This window comes from Capricornis sumatraensis, chromosome 2, assembly GCF_032405125.1.
Source record: "Capricornis sumatraensis isolate serow.1 chromosome 2, serow.2, whole genome shotgun sequence".
Taxonomy (NCBI): Eukaryota; Metazoa; Chordata; class Mammalia; order Artiodactyla; family Bovidae; genus Capricornis; species Capricornis sumatraensis.
In genome coordinates, this window is record NC_091070.1 from 45064972 (window position 1) to 45087842 (window position 22871).

The following is a 22871-nucleotide window of genomic DNA, read 5'->3' on the forward strand; positions in this document are numbered from 1 at the left end:
ACTCAGTCATGTCCTACTCTTTGTGACCCCAAGGACTGTAGTCCGCCAGTTTCCTCTGTCTATGGGATTTTTCAGGCAAGAATACGGGAGTGGGTTGCCATTTCTTCCTCCAGGGGATATTCCTGACCCAGGAATTGAACCTGGGTCTCCTGTGTCTCCTGTATTGCAGGCAGATTCTTTACCCACTGAGCCATTGAGGAAGCTTTTTAAGATACGTTATCTTTTAAGGTATCTAAGCCTTTTAAGATATCTCTCTTTAAGAGATAACCATGCTAGCTTGGATAGTTTTTAAACAAAAACGATTCATTGCTAGAAGAAAAAAGAACCCTTCAAAGGTAATTATCACATAGCTACTATATATATTGCAAAAGTCGGACACAACTTGGTGACTAAACCCCACCACCACCACTATATATGTAGGCCCATGGGCCAGGCATAGTGCTAATTTCTTTAAATGCCCATCTCCTCTGACTCTGGTAGTTACTATCCTCACAGATGAGGAAACTGCTTTATAACCTGCTCAAGCAGGCAAAACTAAGTGGGCAAAGCCAGGAAACAGGTATTCCTAAATCTGTGTGCTTTTAACAATTCCTTTCATAGTTATATTTCCATAAGACAAATATGGCATCATGTAAGAATAAACTTGAAATACAAAAATCTCAAGCTAACATTTTCTATTTACTACGCATTCAATAACCACCACTACAGCCCCATTACACCTCAGAACTGTCACTGATGTTACTTACAATACAGAAAAACAGGATTTGACCGCTAAACAGGGAGCCAGGCTACAGTTACATGAAGGACACAATAAAAGGTTCAATCTGTGAACTTCACTATTTCATAATCACAGATCACATACCTGATTCAGAGAAAGTAAAGGAGGTAGAAACGAACATTGAACCAGGAACTACGGATCTGGGTTCTAGACTAAACTCCACCTTAAGTACTTCTCTGAAATTCATTTCTAGGTCAGAGATATTTTTTTTCTTCTTCTTTTGACTGTAATGTTGGTATGTTGTAAGGATCAAATGGGACAAGATACAATAATTTTGAAAAACAGCACAAATAGGATATTGTCATCCCTGGTGGTCAGTCTTCTAGGGGTTGACAGTGTAAACATGTTTGCACAAAATACAACCTAATTACTGAAAAGATCCCTTAAAGCAGCAAGACATGATGGAGAAGAGTTAGAGAGTCTAGGGTTCAAGTTCTTTCCACTTAAGAAGCTGTGCTGTCAAATGATTTAAGCTATTTGAGTCTATTTTTTCATCTGTAAAGTGGCAGTAATAATTTCTCTAGAGTTATGAGCCATTGTGCCCAATACTTGGCTATCAGTTCAGTTCAGCTCAGTCACTGAGTCGTGTCCGACTTTTTGCAACCCCATGGACTGCAGCATACCAGGCTCTCAAGCAATTTAAGTTTCCTCTTTTATTTTGCAAACATCAGTTCTATAAATATGTTACTAAACAGCAAATGTACATTCATACATACACACACACCAACAAATAAAAGGGTAATACATTAGTAGTATCTCATATTAATATCAATAGGGATAAAATTTAAATCTTGACTGTCATAGAAAGATTTTTATGACACTGACATTTTTCCAGTTTGTTAAATAATGTCACTTTAACAACACATTTCACAGTTCACTAACTTATTTGCAAGAAAGACTAAATAAAACTAAATTTTACAATTTGAGGAATTAAAAAATTTATGGCTTTTCTCATTAAATCAGTTTTTATTCAAAAATTATGCTGTTAGGTCAGTATTGGATAAATTAAGCCATAAAAGGCTACATTAATTTCCACTCACATGGAGATTTCCAGCAATCATTATTGCTGAAATGATTACCCAGTGATTTGTATTCATTATCACATGGTACAAATAAGCCAAGTGACTATACAATCCAAACATATTGTATTTTTAAGACCTAAAACACTTCATAAATTTGCAGGATTAAAAAGAACCTAATAGGCTTAATTGGGATTGTCATCTTTCAAAAGATTTGGGGTTATGATGACCTAGATTAGTTTTAGGAGCAAAGGCTTGTTTACAAAATCTAAGATCTTGGAGAGAAGAAAATGTTCTAGCCTGTTTTTTGGCATCATTCATACTACATTGTTTAAAATGAGCAAGAACAGGGGTTATTTATAATCTAAGCTACTGGACAAACACTCTAATAATATCTTATCTACACACTAGTCAGATTTAATAAGTATCAAGACCAGGAATAAGAGTTAATTTTTAATATCCTATACTACTTGGGTCTTAATAAAAATAATATCATCATTCTTAAATAAAATATACACCAGGGTGCACATGGATTCCCCTTTACCTAGACCCATATTTCTTTAGAGACATGGTCTGGGATATTGTCAGTCTTTCACTATTATAAAGAACGGTATGTTTGATTCAGTCTTAAAAGTCCAGAAACAATCAAGAATTTTTTATCCTGATAAAATGATATGTTAGTAAAAGTATTTCCATGGAGATCATGTATCTTACATTTACTTGTCCCTTTGACAATCACAACTTTGTGAAATAAGAATGAAGAAACAGAATCATCTAATCAAGGTCTAATTCCAAGTCCTGTTTGTTTTCCCCAACCATCATCGCCACCCCCCTACAGCTAGCTATCACTAGCCATAAATTCGTTATGCCAATAGTCATACAAATGACAGTTCCTGCATTTAAAATTTTGAAGAATGTTAACAAAATCTAGTAAAGTAAAACAGTTTAGGTAGAATTAAGAAAACCTCATGTAGCTTTAAGACTCAACTGTTAAGTCCTCAAAGCTTTAATACTGTTTACTTGCATTTTTAAAAAATTTGTTAATTTCAGGTTATTTCATACACTCATTTCCAAATGATGTGACTGAACTCTTATGGCTATCTGTGTGAATACAAACTCTAATGTATCTAAAACTGAATTAATTTTCCTCTAAATAGGATTCACCATTATTATAATTTTCCCTTTCCTAAGCTAACAAACTGGAGAGAATAAAAATAGCCATTGATTATGTGTTTAAGAGCCTGGTACAACTACTTTCCTCAGGTTATGTCATTACAACAAACTTCTAAAATGAATACATTATCTCAATTTTAACCAATGAGGAAACTGAAACTCACCCACCCTGCTTATTTAACTTATATGCAGAGTAAAGTAGTAAAGTCACTCAGTTGTGTCCGACTCTTTGCGACCCCATGGACTGTAGCCTACCAGGCTCCTCCCTCCGTGGAATTCTCCAGGCAAGAGTACTGGAGTGGGTTGCCATTTCCTTCTCCAGGGAATCTTCCCAACCCAGCGGTCGAACCCAGGTCTCCCGCATTCCAGGCAGACGCTTTAACCTCTGAGCCACCAGGGAAGCCCATCATGAGAAACACTGGGCTGGAGGAAGCACAAGCTGGAATCAAGACTGCCAGGAGAAATATCAATAACCTCAGATATGCAGATGACACCACCCTTATAGCAGAAAGTGAAGAGGAACTAAAGAGCCTCTTGATGAAAGTGAAAGAGGAGAGTGGAAAAGTTGGCTTAAAGCTCAACATTCAGAAAACTAAGATCATGGCATCTGGTCCCATCACTTCATGGCAAATAGATGGGGAAACAGTGGCTGACTTTATATTTTTGGGCTCCAAAATCACTGCAGATGGTGACTACAGCCATGAAATTAAGAGACACTTACTCCTTGGAAGAAAAGTTATGACCAAACTAGGCAGCATATTAAAAAGCAGAGACATTACTTTGCCAACAAATGTCCATCTAGTCAAAGCTATGGTTTTTCCAGTGGTCATGTATGGGTGTGAGAGTTGGACTATGAAGAAAGCTGAGTGCCGAAGAATTGATGCTTTTGAACTGTGGTGCTGGAGAAGACTCTTGAGAGTCCCTTGGACTGCAAGGAGGTCCAACCAGTCTATCCTAAAGGAAATCAGTCCTGAATATTCATTGGAAGGACTGATGTTGAAGCTGAAACACCTGATGTGAAGAACTGACTCATGGGAAAAAACCCTGATGTTGGGAAAGATTGAAGGATGGAGGATAAGGGAATGACAGAGGATGACATGGTTGGATGGCATCACCGACTCAATGGACATGAGTTTGAGTAAACTCGGGGAGTCAGTGAAGGACAGGGAGGCCTGGTGTGCTGCAGTCCATGGGGTCGCAAAGAGTCAGCCACAACCGAGTGACTGAACTGAACTAACTGAAGTTCAGAGAAGTTAGGTAATTTAATTAAGCTTAAATAGATCAGGTGACAAAACCAGAACTTTATTTTTTTTAACATTTTATTTTATTTTGAAATATAGACAATCAGTGATGTTGAGAAAGTTTCAGGTAGATAGCAAAGGGACTCAGCCATACATATACATGTATCCATTCTTCCCCAAACTCCCCTCTCATCCAGGCTGCCACGAAACATTGAGCAGAGTTGCCCGTGCTACACAGTACGACTTTGCTGGCTATCCATTTTAAATATAGGAGTGTGTACATGTCCATCCCAAACTTCCTAACTATCCCACCCCCCTACTGTTCCCCCCCAGTAACCATAAGCAAAATCAGAACTTTAACCAAGGTCTTTCAAGTTCTTCTAAATGCTAAAATAATCCGTAGGACTATATGTGCTGTGAAATTAATCTAAAGGGCTGGGACTATCATTTTCTTTTTAAATAAAACGGGAAAAAGAAAAGATCAGTTATCACTTCATGAGCAAGACTGAGTACTGAATTTTGTTTGGGAAGAGGGAATGCTGTTATAGGGCAGCAACTTCAATTGTTTTTGCAATTGTGAGCAGTCAAAAGAAATTTTAACCTGCTGCTCCATGTGATACTACCTCTCAGTGACCCTCCCCCTACCTTAATTCTCTTCAATAGGTGTTTGGTTCTACCTTATCACATTCAACCAATATGGACTTTGGAAGCACATATTAAAGGCTGATATTAAGTTTTACCGAGTCTGAGAAAGAAGTAGCTGCTAGAGATTTACCACCAGAATGCATGAATTCTGTAACTACTGCATCTACCCTTTTGTGTAGAGGGAGCATTTTCTTTTTATTCACACAAATGTTGTAGTCAGCCTTTCAAAGCTTTCCATTCTAGATACAATTTCAATTTACACAATTATTTTACCTAGCAACCTTGTGCAAAGTACTTATTTTTTGACGACCTCAATAGCTTCTAACCTTTTAGACCAGGAAGGTTTTAGTTGCACCACCTAGAGGGGAAAGCCAACAAAGTATCATGAACTAAGCACCTCAAGTGAAACCTGCACCTACTGAGAACAGATTTCCATTCCTTATTCTCAAAAACAAAAACAGAACAACCAACACATACACACATAGCCCTATGTTCAAACCAAAAATATCTGAAACAACAAATAGAAGAGAGTAGTGGAATGTCAAAGATCTACAAGTCTGTGCAGGCCATCTGCTACTTTTTTCCTCTGGGCCAGTTCCCCTACTGGCCCTTTGCACCTCTTCCAAAACAGCAAAGGGTAACCTCCAGTCCTAATCTGACTCAGGAAAAAAAGTCAGGAAAGACTATATTTAACTATAGGTTCCAGAGAGCAAAGGTCATGTTAGTTCTTGCTCGTCATTGTATTTCCATCATGTATGTGCCAGGCATGTAGCAGGTACTCAATGAACATGACTCAGGAGAAGAGAGGGAAAGGAATCCAACTGTCCAAAGTTTTACCATATTTAACAGTAAATTCTAAAAATAAGTCATTTTACCCATACACTGTGTAATCACTAATTTAACATTTATCACAGAAGACACTGTTCATAAGACTTTGAATAAAATTTGTTTTGCTAAAACATGTGCAGTTTGGTAGAAACATTTTAGAAATCAAGACTTTCTGAAACAAAGTCCAGGTGTTTTGACTAAGTCAAAGCAAGCATTCCAGTCAATACCTTGATTTAGTACAAGAGTCCACATAAATTATAAAATATTAGATACAATATCCTACACAACACAGCAAGCTAGCTAAATACAGAATAAAACACAATTTAACAGAAGACAAGATTTGAGTGCACTAGCAGGACAGCGCAACACTAGTGTGAACATATAATTCTTTGTACAAAATAAAAAAAGGAGAGACAAACTGTGAAATAGGATTGAACACAGGGACATCAGGCATAAACCAGGACCAACCCAGGTAGCATTTAACCCATCCCATCCCCCAAGAAAATGTGAACTTCATGATTAAAATAGATATATAAAACAGTTAATTCAAGTTAAAATTTTAATGTAATTTTTTTCCATGAAACTCACTAGTCAAAATATAAAATTTATGATATTTTATGGTATGTGAATACTTTACAACTGTGCATCAGGTTTTCCAAATATCCTTTAAAAAAGTAACCATAAGCAACTCACTACATCCTAGCTATCTTGTTTGAAGGAAAGATCAAGTCTTGAAAGATCAAGTCTTCACCCACAAAGCACTGACAGTGATGAAATGTTTTCTCAACTATCTAATAAATGCCAGCCCTGTGCCAAGGACCATAACAGGTGTGAGGGAAGAAGTCAGATGCTGTCCTGCCCTTGGAGAATAAGTACTCTAGTGAAGGAGACAGTCTAAAGTGAGCAAGTAAACGATGCCCAAACAGTGGTATGTGCCCTGGTCTTCTTTTGTTTCTTAGAGCATGCCAGGGTCTTGCTACATTCAGGACCTTTGAACATACTTCTTTGGCCTGCAATGTTCTCCTCCTCACTCGTTACACAGCAGGCTCCTTCTTATCTTTGCCTCACTTTCTCAGAGAGGCCTTAATCATCCCAAGCAAGGGGGTCTTCTCCCTGCCCTAAGCTGTCACATTCTTAATCTTTGTATATTTCCTTCAGAGCACTTACAACATGTAATTTTCTTACTTGTCCAAGAAATGTTAATATATTAACAATAATACATCACATTTATTGAATATTTCTTCGGAGTCAAATACTATTCCAAGCACTTTACATGGATTACCTCATTTAACCACTATGCCAGTCCTTTATTTAGGTACTATTACTAGCCCTATTTTTCACATGACAAAACTAAAAATGGACTTCTTCCTCTATAATTCTTAATAATAAGCTTCACATTATTTCCTAACTTTTAAATTTTAGACATTATCTCTAATTTCTTTATATTCCTTTCTCTTTTTAACATCCCAGTTTCAAGTATTAAACATTTATTTCACATTGAGTCTATTTATTACCATTTGACTTTCTTTTAAAAGTACGTACACACTACTTGGAGAAGAATGGTAAAATATAATCACCTAGCCTTTGTTTCTTCCACGTTCCTTGAGGAAGGCTGAATGATCATGATGTCATTTCTGGGGCCAGAATCTGGAGGCAATTGTGTTCTTGCCAGAGGTAATAATATAGTATAGAAAAATTCTCAACTGGTTAGCAAGTAATTTGTTTTACTTTTATAGTTAGATAGGTTACTTTTTTTCCTTTGGGCCTTATGCTTTATCAACTGTAAAAGAATGAAAGAGACACACTAAGGACCTTTTCAATTCTGATTTCTGGCAATAGCTTAACTTTGAGAGTAATCTCAGAATCACAAAAACCATTTTCATGTTCTGAGCTCTTCAGAATGGAATTTAATTTGCACCACGATATAACCTGATGACTTTTTTTTTTTCTCCATTGTTAGTCATTCAGAGTCCCCTAGCAGATACCTGAACTCTGCAACATAAGCTACAAGAAAAAGCACAGGAGGGTTGTTATATGCTGGACTACAGAAATATGTCTCCAGGACCAGCATTCAATCAACAAAATAATTACTAAGATTTGAGTGCAGATTGCTCAAAGGCATAGCTATGTTCCTTATTCCAACTTCTAAAGAGCGAGTATACTAACTTAAGAACACACATGCCCAGAGAAACAATTTTTAAGAAAGGAGTTATGAATGACAGAATCTAACATTTCCTGCTGTGTTCTTTCTGCCACAATACACCACTGAACAAACCCCTTGTAGGACCAAAATTTTTTTCTTAAAGCTTTGGTGTGAAATGTTTATTGGGTTGGATAGGGGAGAAGATATATGTCCATTCTCTCCTTAATAAAGATAGAAGAGCCTATCAATATTGAGGGGATCTCCTCACTCTTATAGCTCACATGAGGTTGGGAAGTATAAAGGCTTCTAATCCTGCAGAGTTCATTAAGTTTCTGCCACGAGAGAAGGAATCTCAAACTTCATCTTGTTGTTTTCCTCATTCGTTCTAACACACAGCTATTTTAAAATGAACCATGCAGTTTACTACTCTGAACAAAGCATATCATAAAACAAGAGCCATGGTACAATCAGTATTGTGTACCATATTAATATTCCCAAGAATTTTCATAAAAGGCAATAATTAATAATCCCTCATATATTACAAAGAATGGTGGTGAAGGGAAAACATACAGAGGAGAAAAACAATTAGCCAACGGTTGAGATGAGTGTGCTGCTAAGTCAGTTCAGTCGTGTCCAACTCTGTGCGACCCCATAGACGGCAGCCCACCAGGCTCTGCGTCCCTGGGATTCTCCAGGCAAGAACACTGGAGTGGGTTGCCATTTCCTTCTCCAATGCATGAAAGTGAAAAGTGAAAGTGAAGTCGCTCAGTCGTGTCCGACTCTTAGCGACCCCATAGACGGAAGCCCACCAGATTCCCCCGTCCCTGGGATTCTCCAGGCGAGAACACTGGAGTGGGTTGCCATTTCCTTCTCCAATGCATGAAAGTGAAAAGTGAAAGTGAAGTCACTCAGTCGTGTCCGACTCTGTGCAACCCCATAGACGGAAGCCCACCAGATTCCCCCGTCCCTGGGATTCTCCAGGCGAGAACACTGGAGTGGGTTGCCATTTCCTTCTCCAGAGATGAGTGTTAGGTAATTTTTATCATACCAGGTTATAATGTAATTTTGAGAGCTAAAAAACTGACTTTTTAAGACTGTCAGATATTCAGTATCTGTACTGGTTTATAATGAAATAATAGAAATGTACTGAAATTATTCTTCCAAGAAGTTCTTTTTAATCACAGAAAGCTAATTAATGGTGCCCTGCTATCAAATGAATGAAGCTCAAAGTCCTTGACATTCAAAACCCTAATCTCCCCCATTCTTAAGTAACCCCTCCAATTCACATTAGTCAACCTGCTATCTCTGGAACATCTTTATTGCTCCTTGTGTCCTCTCTTCCAGTCTTCCCCTTCTTAGTCTCTGTACATTTCCATCTATCCAAATCATACTATGTTTTAAGGCTCAATACGGCTGCTATCTCTGCCAAAAGATAGGCTTTCCCTGAAATTAATCACCCCCTATGAACTCTGATAGTAGACATTACTTTTACTATTTACTGTATATAAGTATCTTATACTATGTTTGTTTATAGTTATCTCATTTGATTCACCCAATAACTTTGAGAAGTGGGAATAAATATTCCCATTTAGAAACAAAAATGGACACTGTAGAATTAATTCTTACAGTTATGAAACTAACAAATCATAGAAAAATAATACAAAAATTTTTCCAGTAATAAGTTTTATGCTATACCACAAAGATAATAAAATGCATGCAGGCATTCATTCAATGATAAATATTTACTGACTAGCTTCTAAACGCCAGACATCAATCCATGCACTGGCAAACACAGCAGTGGTCAAATACCACTAAGCCCCTGCCTTTGTGGAGTTTATATTCCTATTGAGAGAAAAACAAAAAAAGCAAATAAATAAACATAAAACATCAAGTCAAGTAGTAACAAGTACAATGAAGAGTAATGCAGAGTCAAGAGACAAGAAAAGACCTGTACTCTTTTGATAAGATGGTCTAGGAAATGACAACTTCCTCACTTTGAGGAAGTGACAATGAGTAGAAAGTCAAATGATGTAAAAGACAATCTTGAGACTTATAGTCCAAAAGGGAACAACAAATGCCAAGTCCCCATGATGTCAATGTGTTTGTAGTGACTGAAGAACAGCAAAATCGATGTGCCTAGAGTACAGGGAACCTTAGAAGAGTACCAAGAAATGAGGTCAGAGAGGTAGCATGAGGCTTCAGGGTTAAAAGTGGAATTCTTTCCAATGCAAAAATAATTTAAAATATAATTCTTTTTCAACTGGGAAGTCCTAGAATTTACCAATACTCATTTTCCTCTTAAATCCACTTAGTCCAAGTAATTTTTTTTTCAAAAAAGTTAAACAAAATAAGGAAAATACCCTAAAATCCTAATTAACTGTCCTATTTACATGACCTATTTTTTTTTCCCAAAAACCAGTACTTTTACTCACTTGTACCTTTATATATTCTTATGGTATTCTCCAAAAGCTTTCTAAATGTCCAACACCAGGGTCTAACTCCTTTTTTGTAACAGAAAGCAACTTACTTCCTTAAAAGGCAGTATTACTGTAGACAATACTGGGACTACTAAAGAAATATGAATATAAACAATAAATTAGATATTAGCATTGTGCTAATAGATTTCTTGGATATGATGACTGTATTACAGGTACATAGGAGAATTTAATTTTTTAATTGGAGGAAAACTGCTTTACAATGTTGTGTTGGTTTCTGACACACAACAACTCGAATCAGCCATAATTATACATATATCCCCTCCCAAGAATGCTTATTTTTAGGAGATACACACAGTAGTATGATGATAAATGTTTAACAACTGGTTCTGCAAAGGGGAAAAAAAAAAGTCCTGGTCTGTAGCACTGCCAATTTCCATGGTGTAAATATTGGTACCTTTGCTGATAGCAGGCAACCAACTTGACAGAGTTGAGAAGAAATGTATACAATCGGCTGTCACATGCTGCTACTAGCCAGTTTCATACTGAAGTACACAGGGGTTGAAGTGTCATGATGTCCACCACTTACTCTGAATTTATAAAAAAATAAAAATAAAAAAGCCCTTACGTCTGTCTGTCTACCTACCTACCTATCTACTGACCTACCACTCAAGAGAGGTAAAACAAAAGTGGTAAGATGCTCATAATCTATGAAAATTATGATTCTAACTTTTTTTGTGGGTGTGAAATACAGCATGCAATGTATGGAAGTTTAAAGAAATCCTATGGCTAATTTTTTCATATATCAAAAATTTGTACATCAAAAATTTTTTTGTATGTCAAAATTTTGTGACATATACCAAATATGATATAGAGCTTTAACCTCAAGCTATGTTTAAGGTCAAAATCTTGGGAATTCTCTGACAGTCTAGTGGTTAGAACTTTACATTTTCACTGCCAAGGGCCAAGGTTTGATCCTTAGTCCAGAGATAAGATTCCGGAAGCTAGCGCGGCCCCCCAAAAAACAGATCAAAATTGCCAATATTGAGTGCTGAAGTTACACATTCTCTTACTATTATGAATTTAAGTAGAAGTGACCCACTGGATCACTTCTTTTCACAAAACCATGATATTTCTTCACAAAAGAAAATGGCTAATTTGGTTTTTAAAATGTACAGGAATTCTCTAATGTCAAGATAAAGTTTTATAAATAGCCTGATTTCAGCTATTATAAAATTTTAATTCCATTCAGTATAAGCTTAATAAGTAGGAAAACAAAAAATGGAAACTTCATACTAATTTAAAATGTCAATTCCTAACTATAAATGAGTAGTACTCTCAAAGAAAAGAAGTTTTAAAGTCCAAATAATGGTCACACTTTGAATAAATATTATTTATAAGTAATAGTACATAATAAATAATTACAATTAATAAGTTATGACTAGATTCCCAGGCTAGCCTACCAAAAGCTTCTTAACCTATAATATTAGGCCATTTCTTGCAGCATCAGGAACAAGTCTAGATTCTGACTCACAGAAACAAAAGGGCCATGCTCCAAACACTGAATCAATCCTTGCTAATGTTCTAAAATAAAGAAAAAAGGAATTTGGGGCACCATCTGACTATTCTAATAACTTTCATCAACCTCCTTCTAGTGTCCACCTCCATCCCAATCTCTCTGCCTTAATGCTGCTCTAAATGCTCACAATGGTGTATGATCACCCAGAAATAGTTGGTGTGCTCCACTTACCTACTTTCCCTCTCCCCTTGCATGCACAAGATGTGTAGTTCCATACTGGTTTTGAATTCCTCTAGTTGTATATTCCAGAATGCAAGGTTCAGAGTGACAATAAAGATCTGTTGATCTCTTATGCCTTTTATGATTAGCTTTCACAACACAGCACTGAAACATTCATTTCCTCAGTGCAGCTGATTCAAGTTGCTTATCCTTGGAAATGAAACACTAATCAATCCCTATATCATGCCAGGAACATGCTAGTTGTTGAACCTTGGGTTCTCAGTTCACCTTTCCCACAATCCTTAAAGTTAATGGTATTTGAACAAAAAGAACTGAAGTTCTGACAGGTTATGTAATGTGCTCAAGATCATTTGGCTGATATCTAAGTTTGATCCTCAAGCCTTAGGGTCTTAACTCTATGCTGCTATAAAGGACACATTTGAGCCAATTTTATAACAGAAGGTAGCCATCATTTCAATATTCTTCAAAAATATATAATTAAATATACACTTATTAATCTAAATGGTTCTCCTGTTGGTGTAATTTCAATCAAGATAACAAGGGGAAACTTTAAAAACTGTAAAAACCAGGTACTGCATAAATGGGTATTTTTAGACAGAATGACCTCCCCTAAGATACACCTGAGAGCACCTAGCTCTTTGCTCATGAGTACAGATCATCCTGTCTATACAGCAAACCAGTCAATATTTATAGCATTTCACACATTATAAAGTTCTGTGACACATTATCTTACCTGCAGCTCAGACGCAACACTTTGAGCCTAGTACATTTTACAGATGGGAAAACAGGTTTGGAAATTGATCCAAATCATAGAACCTATAAGCGACAGAACAGGCCCCAAGTCTACACTCTAAATCCTGAGTCTTTATCCTACTTGTACTCATAAATCTGAAGTTATCCAATCAATTTAATCTCTCTCTCTTTCAAAGAAATAGCAACAGGAACAAATTCAGTATGGTGGTTGGAGAGAGGAGAGCTACCAGCAAATGCTTCTGTGTGGATTATTTGTTAAGTAAATGTATATAAACTTAGAACCACCTATACCAAACAGCTTTTGCCTACACCTTAGTTATTTTACAGAATTTTATTTCAACTTAGTGAGATTTAATCAATTTTAAAATATTATCTTCTTTTAAGTTATGGGCAAATATATTTTAAATCTATTTTTTTTAATTAGGTATAATGTTGTGATAATAGCCTGTCAATAATGCAGCAAATCCCTAAAGTGAGAGAATTTCAGTTGGTGTCAGTAAAACAATCAATGATTTCTAGTCATCTGCTTCTATTCCTATTTGCTTCACAAATATTGAGGTAAATTAGTGATTCATTTTTTTTAAGCACCTCCTACACACCTACCATGTATAAGACCATCAGCTAGGTGATAGAAATCCATTTGTGAACAAGAGACAAGGTTCCTGTCCTCATGGAACTTAAAATCTAGTTGTGGAGACAGACAATAAACAAAGGAAAAAAAAATCACATAATACAGTAAATGCTACGAAAGAAACTGTGGAGACACAGAACAAGGACCCTAATTTAATAAATAATAGCTGCTAACTTTTAACTGAGCACTTTAGACAGTGTAGTCAGAGAATATCTCTCTGAAAAATGATATTTAAACCAAGATCAGAAGAATGACAAGGAGCTACCCATGTGATGACTGGGGAGAAGGTTTTTCAGGCAGAAGAAATAATGGACACAAGGCTGTGAATGGTCACTGAAAACCAAAAAGGTGGCCAGTGGGACTGGGCAAGTTGAACAAAGGTAAGACATTCAAAAAGCCTTATTATAATTTTACTGAATGAGTTTCTTTTATATGAAAAGGAATATATGTGAAATCTCAACTCAGGTTATTGCTGGGTCTGTTTTTGGCATTACACATGGATTAATGTCTAATATTTTGAGTAGCTACTGGCATTTTTAGCCAGTTGATTCTGTTTCAGTTTAATAAGAAAGTCTGACATAATCAATATCAGAGTTTTTCAACCATTTGAGGAAAGACAGAATTAACTATTGAAAAACTGACTTTGGTTTACCTACTGAGAAAGAAATACTGTTTCCTGGTACTGTGATTTTGCTTTCTCATTTAAAAAAAAGTCAGTATTCAGTTGGAATTTCTAAGTTAAACATTCCCTCAGTTTTTAAAACCCTCAGCCTTAATTGAGTAGAAAATACTATTGTAATTAGATGCAAAGTTGAGAAGGACAAAAGAATAAATGAATGTAAATATTCCTTATTTAACAACTAATTTTTTTCCTATACTTGTTCACAGTGCAGAATGTTCAGGCCCCACAGGTTTCTTCACTTTTTGAAAAGGAAATCGGCTTTTGAGTTACTCTCCCTGTATACACATTAGCTTCTCAATTCTGCCTTCCAATTACCTTTTTTTCTCATCTTTCAAAGAAATGACAGTGTTCTATCCACTGAATCATATCTTTCTTACAGGATGACAGGCAAAAACATAAGGAACCTCTATGTTAATCCCTTTAGTATTGAGTCTCAGAAGTTGTATCAAGCCAGCAATTATCTGACAGATACTGATGTGTCAAGACCCATCAGTATAAGTGGATGAAAGGTCAACAGTAGTCATTTTCGGACTTGAGATCACAGTGAGTATATAAAACACGTACAGCTGAATTAGCCCCTTTCTTTTGTTTTCCCCAGCCTTCCCTAAATAAGTGACTTAATTAGAATATGCCCAATTGTAGGAAAAGCTGTTCATACATGAATATTTACTATGTCCCAGCCATAGTTCTAAGCACATTATATACACTAACTTATTTACTCAAATAACTCTAAAGGCAAGGTACTATTACTTTCTCCATTGCAAAGATGAAAAAGGTAAGGCACAAATAAGATTTATAGTTTTCTAAGATCATAATAATTAGCAAGTCTGCTTTTTATTTCCCTTGGGCCTGTTTTTAAACAAATTTGGCCTCAACATCTTATAACATTTTAATATAACATATTCCTACCAATCAGAGGGTTTACAGCATGTACCCAAGCTTGACTTTTCATACTGTTCATGGGGTTCTTAAGGCAAAATGCTGAAGTGCTTTGCTATTTCCTTCTCCAGTGGACCATGTTTTGTCAATACCAATAACCTCAGAAAGGCAGATGACACCACTCTAATGGCAGAAACCAAAGAGGAACTAAAGAGCCTCTTGATGAAGGTGAAAGAGGAGAGTGAAAAAGCTGGTTTAAAACTCAACATTCAAAAAATGAAGATCATAGCATCTATTCCTGTCACTTCATGGCAAATAGATGGGGAAAAAGATGGAAACAGAGACAGACTTTATTTTCTTGGGCTCCAAAATCACTGGAGACAGTGACTGCAGCCTTGAAATTAAAAGACACTTGCTCCTTGGAAGAAAAGCTATGACCAACCTAGACAGCATATTAAAAAGCAGAGACATTACTTTGCCAACATAGGTCCATCTAGTCAAAGCTATGGTTTTCCCGGTAGTCATGTAGAGATGTGAGAGTTGGACCATAAAGGAGGCTGAGTGCCGAAGAATTGATGGTTTCGACTGTGGTGCTTGGAGAAGACTCTTGAGAGTCCCTTGGACTGCAAAGAGATCAAATCAATCAATCCTAAAGGAGATCAACCCTGAATATTCATTTTAAGAACTGATGCTGAAGCTTCAATACTTTGGCCACTTGATGCGAAGAGCTGTCTCTTTGGAAAAGACTCTGATGCTGGGAAAGATTGAAAGCAGGAGAAGGGGATGACAGAGGATAAGATGGTTGGATGGTATCATAGATTCAATGGACCTGAGTTTGAGCACTCAGGGATATAGTGAAGGACAGGGAAGCCTGGCATGCTGCTGTTTATGGGGTCGAAGAGTCGGACACGACTGAATGACTGAACAACAGTGCAAGCTTACTTTGAATCTGGGCTAGCTCTCTTATTAGCTGTGTAACCTTGGATAAGTTACTGTGACTATTTCATTTATGAAATGAAGATGAACAACAGCATCTAGTTTCTTGAACAACTGTGATGTTTAAATGAGTTATATAAACTACTTGGATCAGTGCCTGGCACACAGTATGTAGAAGAGTTAGCTGTTACTAGTAACAGTACCACCACTACCTCCAATGAGGGAATTTAGCGAAAGGCTGTTCTGTTTAATCTAGTCAACACTTCTCGTCCTCTGTCATCTCTGTTGCTTGATTTACATTGGCTAACAATGAACTATTAGCAAGTTAGAAACTCATCTACCTCCCATGCTATTTTTCTCTAGTCCTTACCATTTCTTTCTCCATTTCAGTTGCCCAGGAAGAAATGTTTGAGATTAAAATGATTTGCATTATACTATAGGTAAGTTCATAAGCCACTGCAATACTAAAGCTAAAGCCTAAATTTGTAATATAATCAAAAAGGGGGTGTCTCAGTCCATTTAGTCTGAAATAACAAAATACCATAACTAGGTGACTTATAAATAGCAGAAACTTATTTCTCACAGTTACAGAAGCTGGAAAGTCCAAGATCAAGGCACTAGCAGATATGGGTACGTGGTGAGGATCAGCTTTCTCACTAGGTATTTGCCTTTTCATTATAACCTAAAACGGTGGAAGGGGTGAGAGTACTTTCCTGGGTGTCTTTTATGAGGGCACTAATGCCATTCATGAAGTCTTCACCCCCATGACCTAATCATCTACCAAAGGCCCTTACCTCCTACTACCATCATCCTGGAGCTAAGGATTTTAATCTGTGGATTTTATGGGCACAAAAATATTCAATGTACAGCAGAGGGGGGAAAAAATTAAGCATTCCTCTCAGTTTAAACCTCAAAAACAAAATCAATTGCTTGGTATTTTATTTGTGCAACAGGTTTTGCATTAATAGTTTTCACTTAATACTCATAAATGAATGACTCATGAGTTGAAACACAGTATGTTTAAATTATTAATGTTTTGATGATTTCCTAGATATTATAGGCCTTAACCTTTGATAAGCTCAGACAACTGAGCTTTGATAAGCTTTGATAAGCTCAGTTGATAAGTTCAGACAACTTTCTTGGAAATGTCTGATGAAGAAACTTTAACCAAAGCAAGCATGCATGCATACTAAGTCACTTCAGTCATGTCCAACTCTTTGCGACCCTATGGACTGTAGCCTGCCAGGCGGCCCTGTCCAGGGGATTCTCCAGGCAAGAATACTGGAGTGGGTTGCCATTCCCTCCTCCAAGGTATCTTCCCCACCCAGGGATCAAACCCTGAGCATCTCTGGTAGCTCCTGCCTTGCAAGTGAATTGTTTACCACTGAGCCACCAGAGAAGACCAACAAAGGATAAAGCACAGCAAAATTGACATTTATCTTTTAAATTAAAAAGATTTTGATTCTACTTAAATTGTTACACAATACCATGAACTTAGGAATTCTGAAACCTTTGGGACCTTGAAATCAAAACATAAGCTTATATTATTTTGAAATACATTTTTATAGAAAAAAAAACATGCATTCAAAATATACAAAATTATAAATACCACAGATTTATAACATAAATATTAAATGTTAAAAATGTAAAGTACTTTAATTACATCTGTGCAAAAACCATACTTTAGACATCTCTTGAAACACTGAGTATTCAGTATCTAACTAGGATCAGATCCAAACTTTACATCCTTGAGTACAAGGTGAAATAACATTGTTTAACCTCACCAATTGCCCAGCTCTAGTCAGAATTTAACACCACTTAAACACGTATTCCTAGGAAGCTTGATCTGCCCATGCCACCCTCTACACATAGAAATTAACGTATATATACTTGTAGTAACAAAAGACAGAAAAATAAATTCCACATATATCAAGCATTCTTTTGTAGCTTTTATATATTCTCAGATACCTATACATTAAAAGCCTATTAAATCTGCTTAAGCCTTAGCAGGTTTCAGGCTATGAATGTGGAACAAAACAAGGTACTACTAGGTTATTGCACATTTGACTAGTTCTTTACCTTTTCTGAACATATTTTATAACTGAACATATAAGCATCTGTAATATCTTGTTTAACATAATTATCATTTATTTAAAAACTACTATGTGCCAACCAGTGTCATATTACTTTCTAGCAACTATGAGAAGTTGGAATTATCCCTGTTTTACAGAGAAGGAACCTGAAACTCTCAGAAATTTAGTAAATAAATGAAGATTACAGAGCTAGCAAGTAATGGAACAAGGATACAAATAGAAGTCTGATTCGAAAACCTGTGCCAATGATAACATCAAAGACTCATCTCTGGCAGCATTGTGCAAGTAATGTTATATAACTGCTTAAAAATCTTAAAAAAAGAAAAAAGAGAAAAGAAGATTTACCTCAGACTATAATAAAATTCTATTGAATACTGTAAAACATTGCCATTGTACAGTAACATCTTAATTTAGAAAGTCTCTTAATTTTCACTTAATCAACTAGCCATATTGTCCAGTGCTTTCCATTTCCTCCATAAAGTAAACTGACAGATACTAGCAGCTAGTAAATTACTTCCAGTTTCCTGTGCACTTCTACTCCTGCTAGTTGAGTTGCGTGCTTAACTAATAGCTAATATCTGGTGTTTATTCCCAAACTTGCTTATGCCACTCTATAGTAATGAACTTACTTGAGTGCAAACAAAAGGTTATTTCTATGAAAACTATGTTGACTGCTTTGGAAATAGAATATTTTGATGAACATAATTTTGATGAATATATATTCCCTCTTCCCCCAAGACACACTCCTGTTGACTACACAAATATCTTTATAATTCTTGGTATACACAGACATCTATGAAGTTGCACTAAACATTAAAAAAGAATTTTACATTTTTCAAATGTAAAATATTCCACCCTTCAATTTGTTTACAAAGTCTTATTACACTTTACAGAAATCAAAAGTAGAAATCTTTAGGTTTACATTTTTGGTGTGGTTACATAAGAAAGATCACATCTAACTCTGATTAAACAGGCTCCATTCCCTGCCAATCCCATTTCTAAAGAAGGGCCTTTAGCCTACATCAAAAGACAGGCAAAATAATTAAGGCATTATTTTTTTCTGATTCCTCACTTTAACTTTTTAGATTATCCAACCAACTACCACATGCAACTGTATAGGATAAGAGGCTCTTTTTGTACTTATTTAGAAACTCTGATGCACATCTGTATCCCACTTAGGAAATATCTCAGACTTTCTACATTAGAATTCATATACATTCTCAGTTTCTGAATGAATATCTGAAGGTTCCCCATTCACTCTCATTTTTTAGAGAACTCAGTGAAGTATGGTTATCTAGTTTTTTAACCACAGATATTAAAAGCAAGAATAAGCATATTGACAACAAAGACTACTGACAGCATGGGAATTCAAAAATCAGATCTTAAAGTAAACAGGCTGAAGGGGTTTAAGCTAGAAGAAAAAAAATCTTTGTCCACATATTATGAGTACAACAGAAAATATTTTTGGCATTTAAAGAGTGAAGTTTAAGTCATCCAGAAAACAAACTCATACAGACTAGTTTCTTAGACACCAATGTAGAAAAAGTGAAGTATTATTGTTGTCTAGCTCTCCCATAACTGTCCCTTGCCAACCACAGATCAAGAAATCAATTCAATGGGTTATGCAAGCAATTTTTAAAAATTGAAATAGAAGAGAAAAATACAAGACCACAATGCACATAGTAAGTATGTTTTCTGAAACATTTATTCCAGTATTTCTGTACTATTTGCAAAGTAAAAGATACTACTTACTCTAGGTCATGGTCAAAAGAAAGCCATGGGCTAAAGACTCATAAAATATAGTCACAGTACCAAACTTTCGATTCCCTCATTTTTACATCATAATGCTAGAGAAAGCTACAATTTTAATGAGAAAAAAAGTCACTTCTTTAGGAATCTTGATGCATAAATGTATTTACTTTTTTTAGTAATCTGCATTAATAGATAACATTTTATCATGCTTAGTACTAGTTTTGGCTAAAATAGAGATTTTGTGTAAGTATTTAAAGTAACTTTTAAACAATGACTTTGATTTTATTTGTTTGTTTATTCTGAGATGCAATCACTGACTTTGGTGCCAGCTTTCCAAAGTCATGGATGTAATCTAAAAGTCTAAATTTGGCAATCTACATAAGCAACCTGATTAGTAGCAATATAGTTGCTAATACTTAAAACATACAAAGCTGATTTTAAGAATCAACCAAACACTTAAAAACTAATTTAAACCTCTAAATTAAGTATGGCTTTCCTCACTTCTTTCTAGTGCATTTTAAGACAATATCACCAAAGACATATTTGCGTAGAAAAGAGAATTTGACTTTCTAATCCGCTTTGAAAATAATATATGGAAAAAATAACCAGTTTAACACATATCTTTTGAAATAATTTTATTTTTAAAAATTATCATGTCTTTTTTTTTTCTGTCTTATTTATTTACTTATTTACTGCCACACTGTGCTGCCTGGGATCTTAGTTCCCTACCAAGGATCAAACCTGTGCCTCCTATAGTGCAAGCACATAATCCTACCCACTGGATCACCAGGGAATTTCCTATATCTTTTTTTAAAATGAGCATCTAATTCATAAGGATAAATTAACATTTCCAATCCAAAAGTCTCATATTTGGAAGGGACTCTGTCATCTAGTTCAACTCCCTACCAAATACATTAATCCTCTTCTTATAATATTCCTTAAAACCAAATTCCCATATTACTGAAACTCCTAACTACCACTATATTAAAATCTTCTAAAGTTGGTCCTTGCTATGAATCAAAAGCAGACTGATAAATGGGTTTTTCAATTCCTTTGAAGTGCTTGAAAAACACAGTGTATACATTATTCCCAGAAGTCCTGAAAATACAGGTTTAGAAAGAAAATGGCAGTACTTATTATAGGGATTTCAGTAGCCCTGTCCACATACTGATATACTGCAAAGTACTCCAGGGATTTGTTCAAACTTTGAGAGTTTGCTTAAAGCACAAAAATCAGCAATGACAAATAATATCTGTTAACTCAAATTATCTTAAATTTTCTGTTTATCAAGTTCAAATTCTCAAACTGAGGAAACTTGTAAACTTTTTAAAAACTTAAGTTAGATTGACTTTACCTAAAAATGTGTAACTCTCAAATGATATCAAATTTTGTGACACCAGATAAAAATCCTTTTATTGAAAATTTCACTTTTAGTATCTCTTGAAACTAACATTCTGAAGACAGTTTTGAAGAATGTTTTCTCCCATCGAGTTCCTAACACTTCCCTGTGCCCTTCTCTACCTTACCAGCTGGAAATCTGTAACAGAAATAATCATATGTAATTCAGTTGATCCTGCCGCAGAATTAGGTTAACCTTTCTAAAATGGGGCACAAGAAAAAAAAAAAATCCTACTTAAATTATGTACCTCGGTCTGGCTTCATTTTCACGTCGATATCCACCCAAGGTGCTGTGAAATACACGTGTGGGTTCTCTTCAACAGGCTCGCCGCTGATTTTGCAGCTACTGCTTCGTTTTCAAAACGCTAAAAGAGGTCAAAATAAAATTAATCTGGTCCTGCCCTAACACTCGATCTTGCAAGAAAACTACTGCTAACAGGCCTCTTCCTGGCAGTAAGAGCGGTGACAGCACCATCCGCAGGTCTGAAAAAAGCAAAACTCTACACCGCCGACCCCCACCCCCCCAACCCCCGCCCAATCGACTCCGGACCAAGCACCCTTCTTCCCCGCCCCTGTGCTCTCCAGGCCAAAGTGTCCTTCTTTGACATAGCGTCTCCAAACCAAAAAGAAGATCTATTTATAACTTGAATGTACAGGCGAGGGGGCGGGGGGGATCAAGCAACTCAAGCTAACTAACCCCTTTGTAAAAAACGCCTCTGGGAACAGTGGCACCTCCGCAGTGACTCGTATAGAAATGCTTGGACCTGATGACTTGAGCGCAGGAGACTCTTCAAGACCCCAAACGCCTCGCCGACGCTCTGCCCGCCCCGCAAGGCCTCACCTGTGTAATTACCCTCTGGCTAGTCTTCCTGCCTCGACCGCGGCCAAGTTTACACAATAAGAGGGTCAAAAAGAAACGCGAGACATCTCCTCGCGCCCAGCCCGCAGTCCCAAAAGAACTGTACTGTGCTGCCCCGGGTCGCCCCTGCAACACCCCTGGCCCTGAGAGGCCGGGCCTGAGAGTCGTCCCGGGAAGGTGTTTACAGCCGGGCGATCGCCCCTCCTCGGTGCAGCCTGCCGGTGAGGGCCCCTTCCGTCCCGCCGCGGCCCCGGATTTCCTTCAGTCCCGCCGTCCGGAGCGCCGCGCCGGCCCCTCTCCCAGCCGGAGAGTTGTTTTCATGGCTCCCTCGGCCGACCTCTGCTGACTAACTCTCTCGCCTCCCGTCCCAATACCTCCTCCTCCAGGCACTTGACTCCGCCGTTCGCCCAGCGGCTCACATCACACTCCCACCTCAGACGTGAGGCTCCGAGAGGCGCAGGGCCGGCAAAAGCGGAGCGTGGCGCGCAGCGGCCCCCGAGGCTGCGCTAGGGGACCATGGGGGCCCGAGACGACAAGCCCGACGCGGCTCCCCGGCGCCCCTGTGGCCATCCACCCCCGCCTTGGCCGCCGCCTCGCTCCGCTCCCGACGCTCAGCCCTTGGTTCTGCCCGACTCGCACCCGAGCCCCGCGGCCCTCGGGCTTTGGCCGCCTGGCGACCTGGCCAGCCCGTTCGCCCCGCGCCTCTGCCAGCTCCTCGCCCGCCCGCTGTCTCTAGCTCTGGCGCCCCAGCTCCCTGGCCCCCTCGCTCGCCCAGTTCTTTCTCTGCTGTTTGCCCTGTCAAAACACTGCCCGGGTCACGTGTCCCAACAACAGCCAACCCACCGCTCGTCACTTCCTCCCCGGCGG

At 37.4% G+C, this 22871-nt stretch overlaps 1 protein-coding gene across 1 annotated transcript in view; it reads right to left on the reverse strand.

Annotated features, from left to right (window-relative positions):
* ATOSA (atos homolog A) overlaps window positions 1–21451 on the reverse strand; it is an 85231-nt gene extending 63780 nt beyond the window's left edge. Inside the window, exon 1 of the mRNA XM_068964367.1 lies at window positions 21394–21451. Within this exon, the coding sequence (XP_068820468.1) occupies window positions 21394–21409 (16 nt within the window). The 5' untranslated portion in view covers window positions 21410–21451. The remainder of the gene's footprint in view (window positions 1–21393) is intronic.
* Between the last annotated feature and the right edge of the window lie 1420 nt (window positions 21452–22871).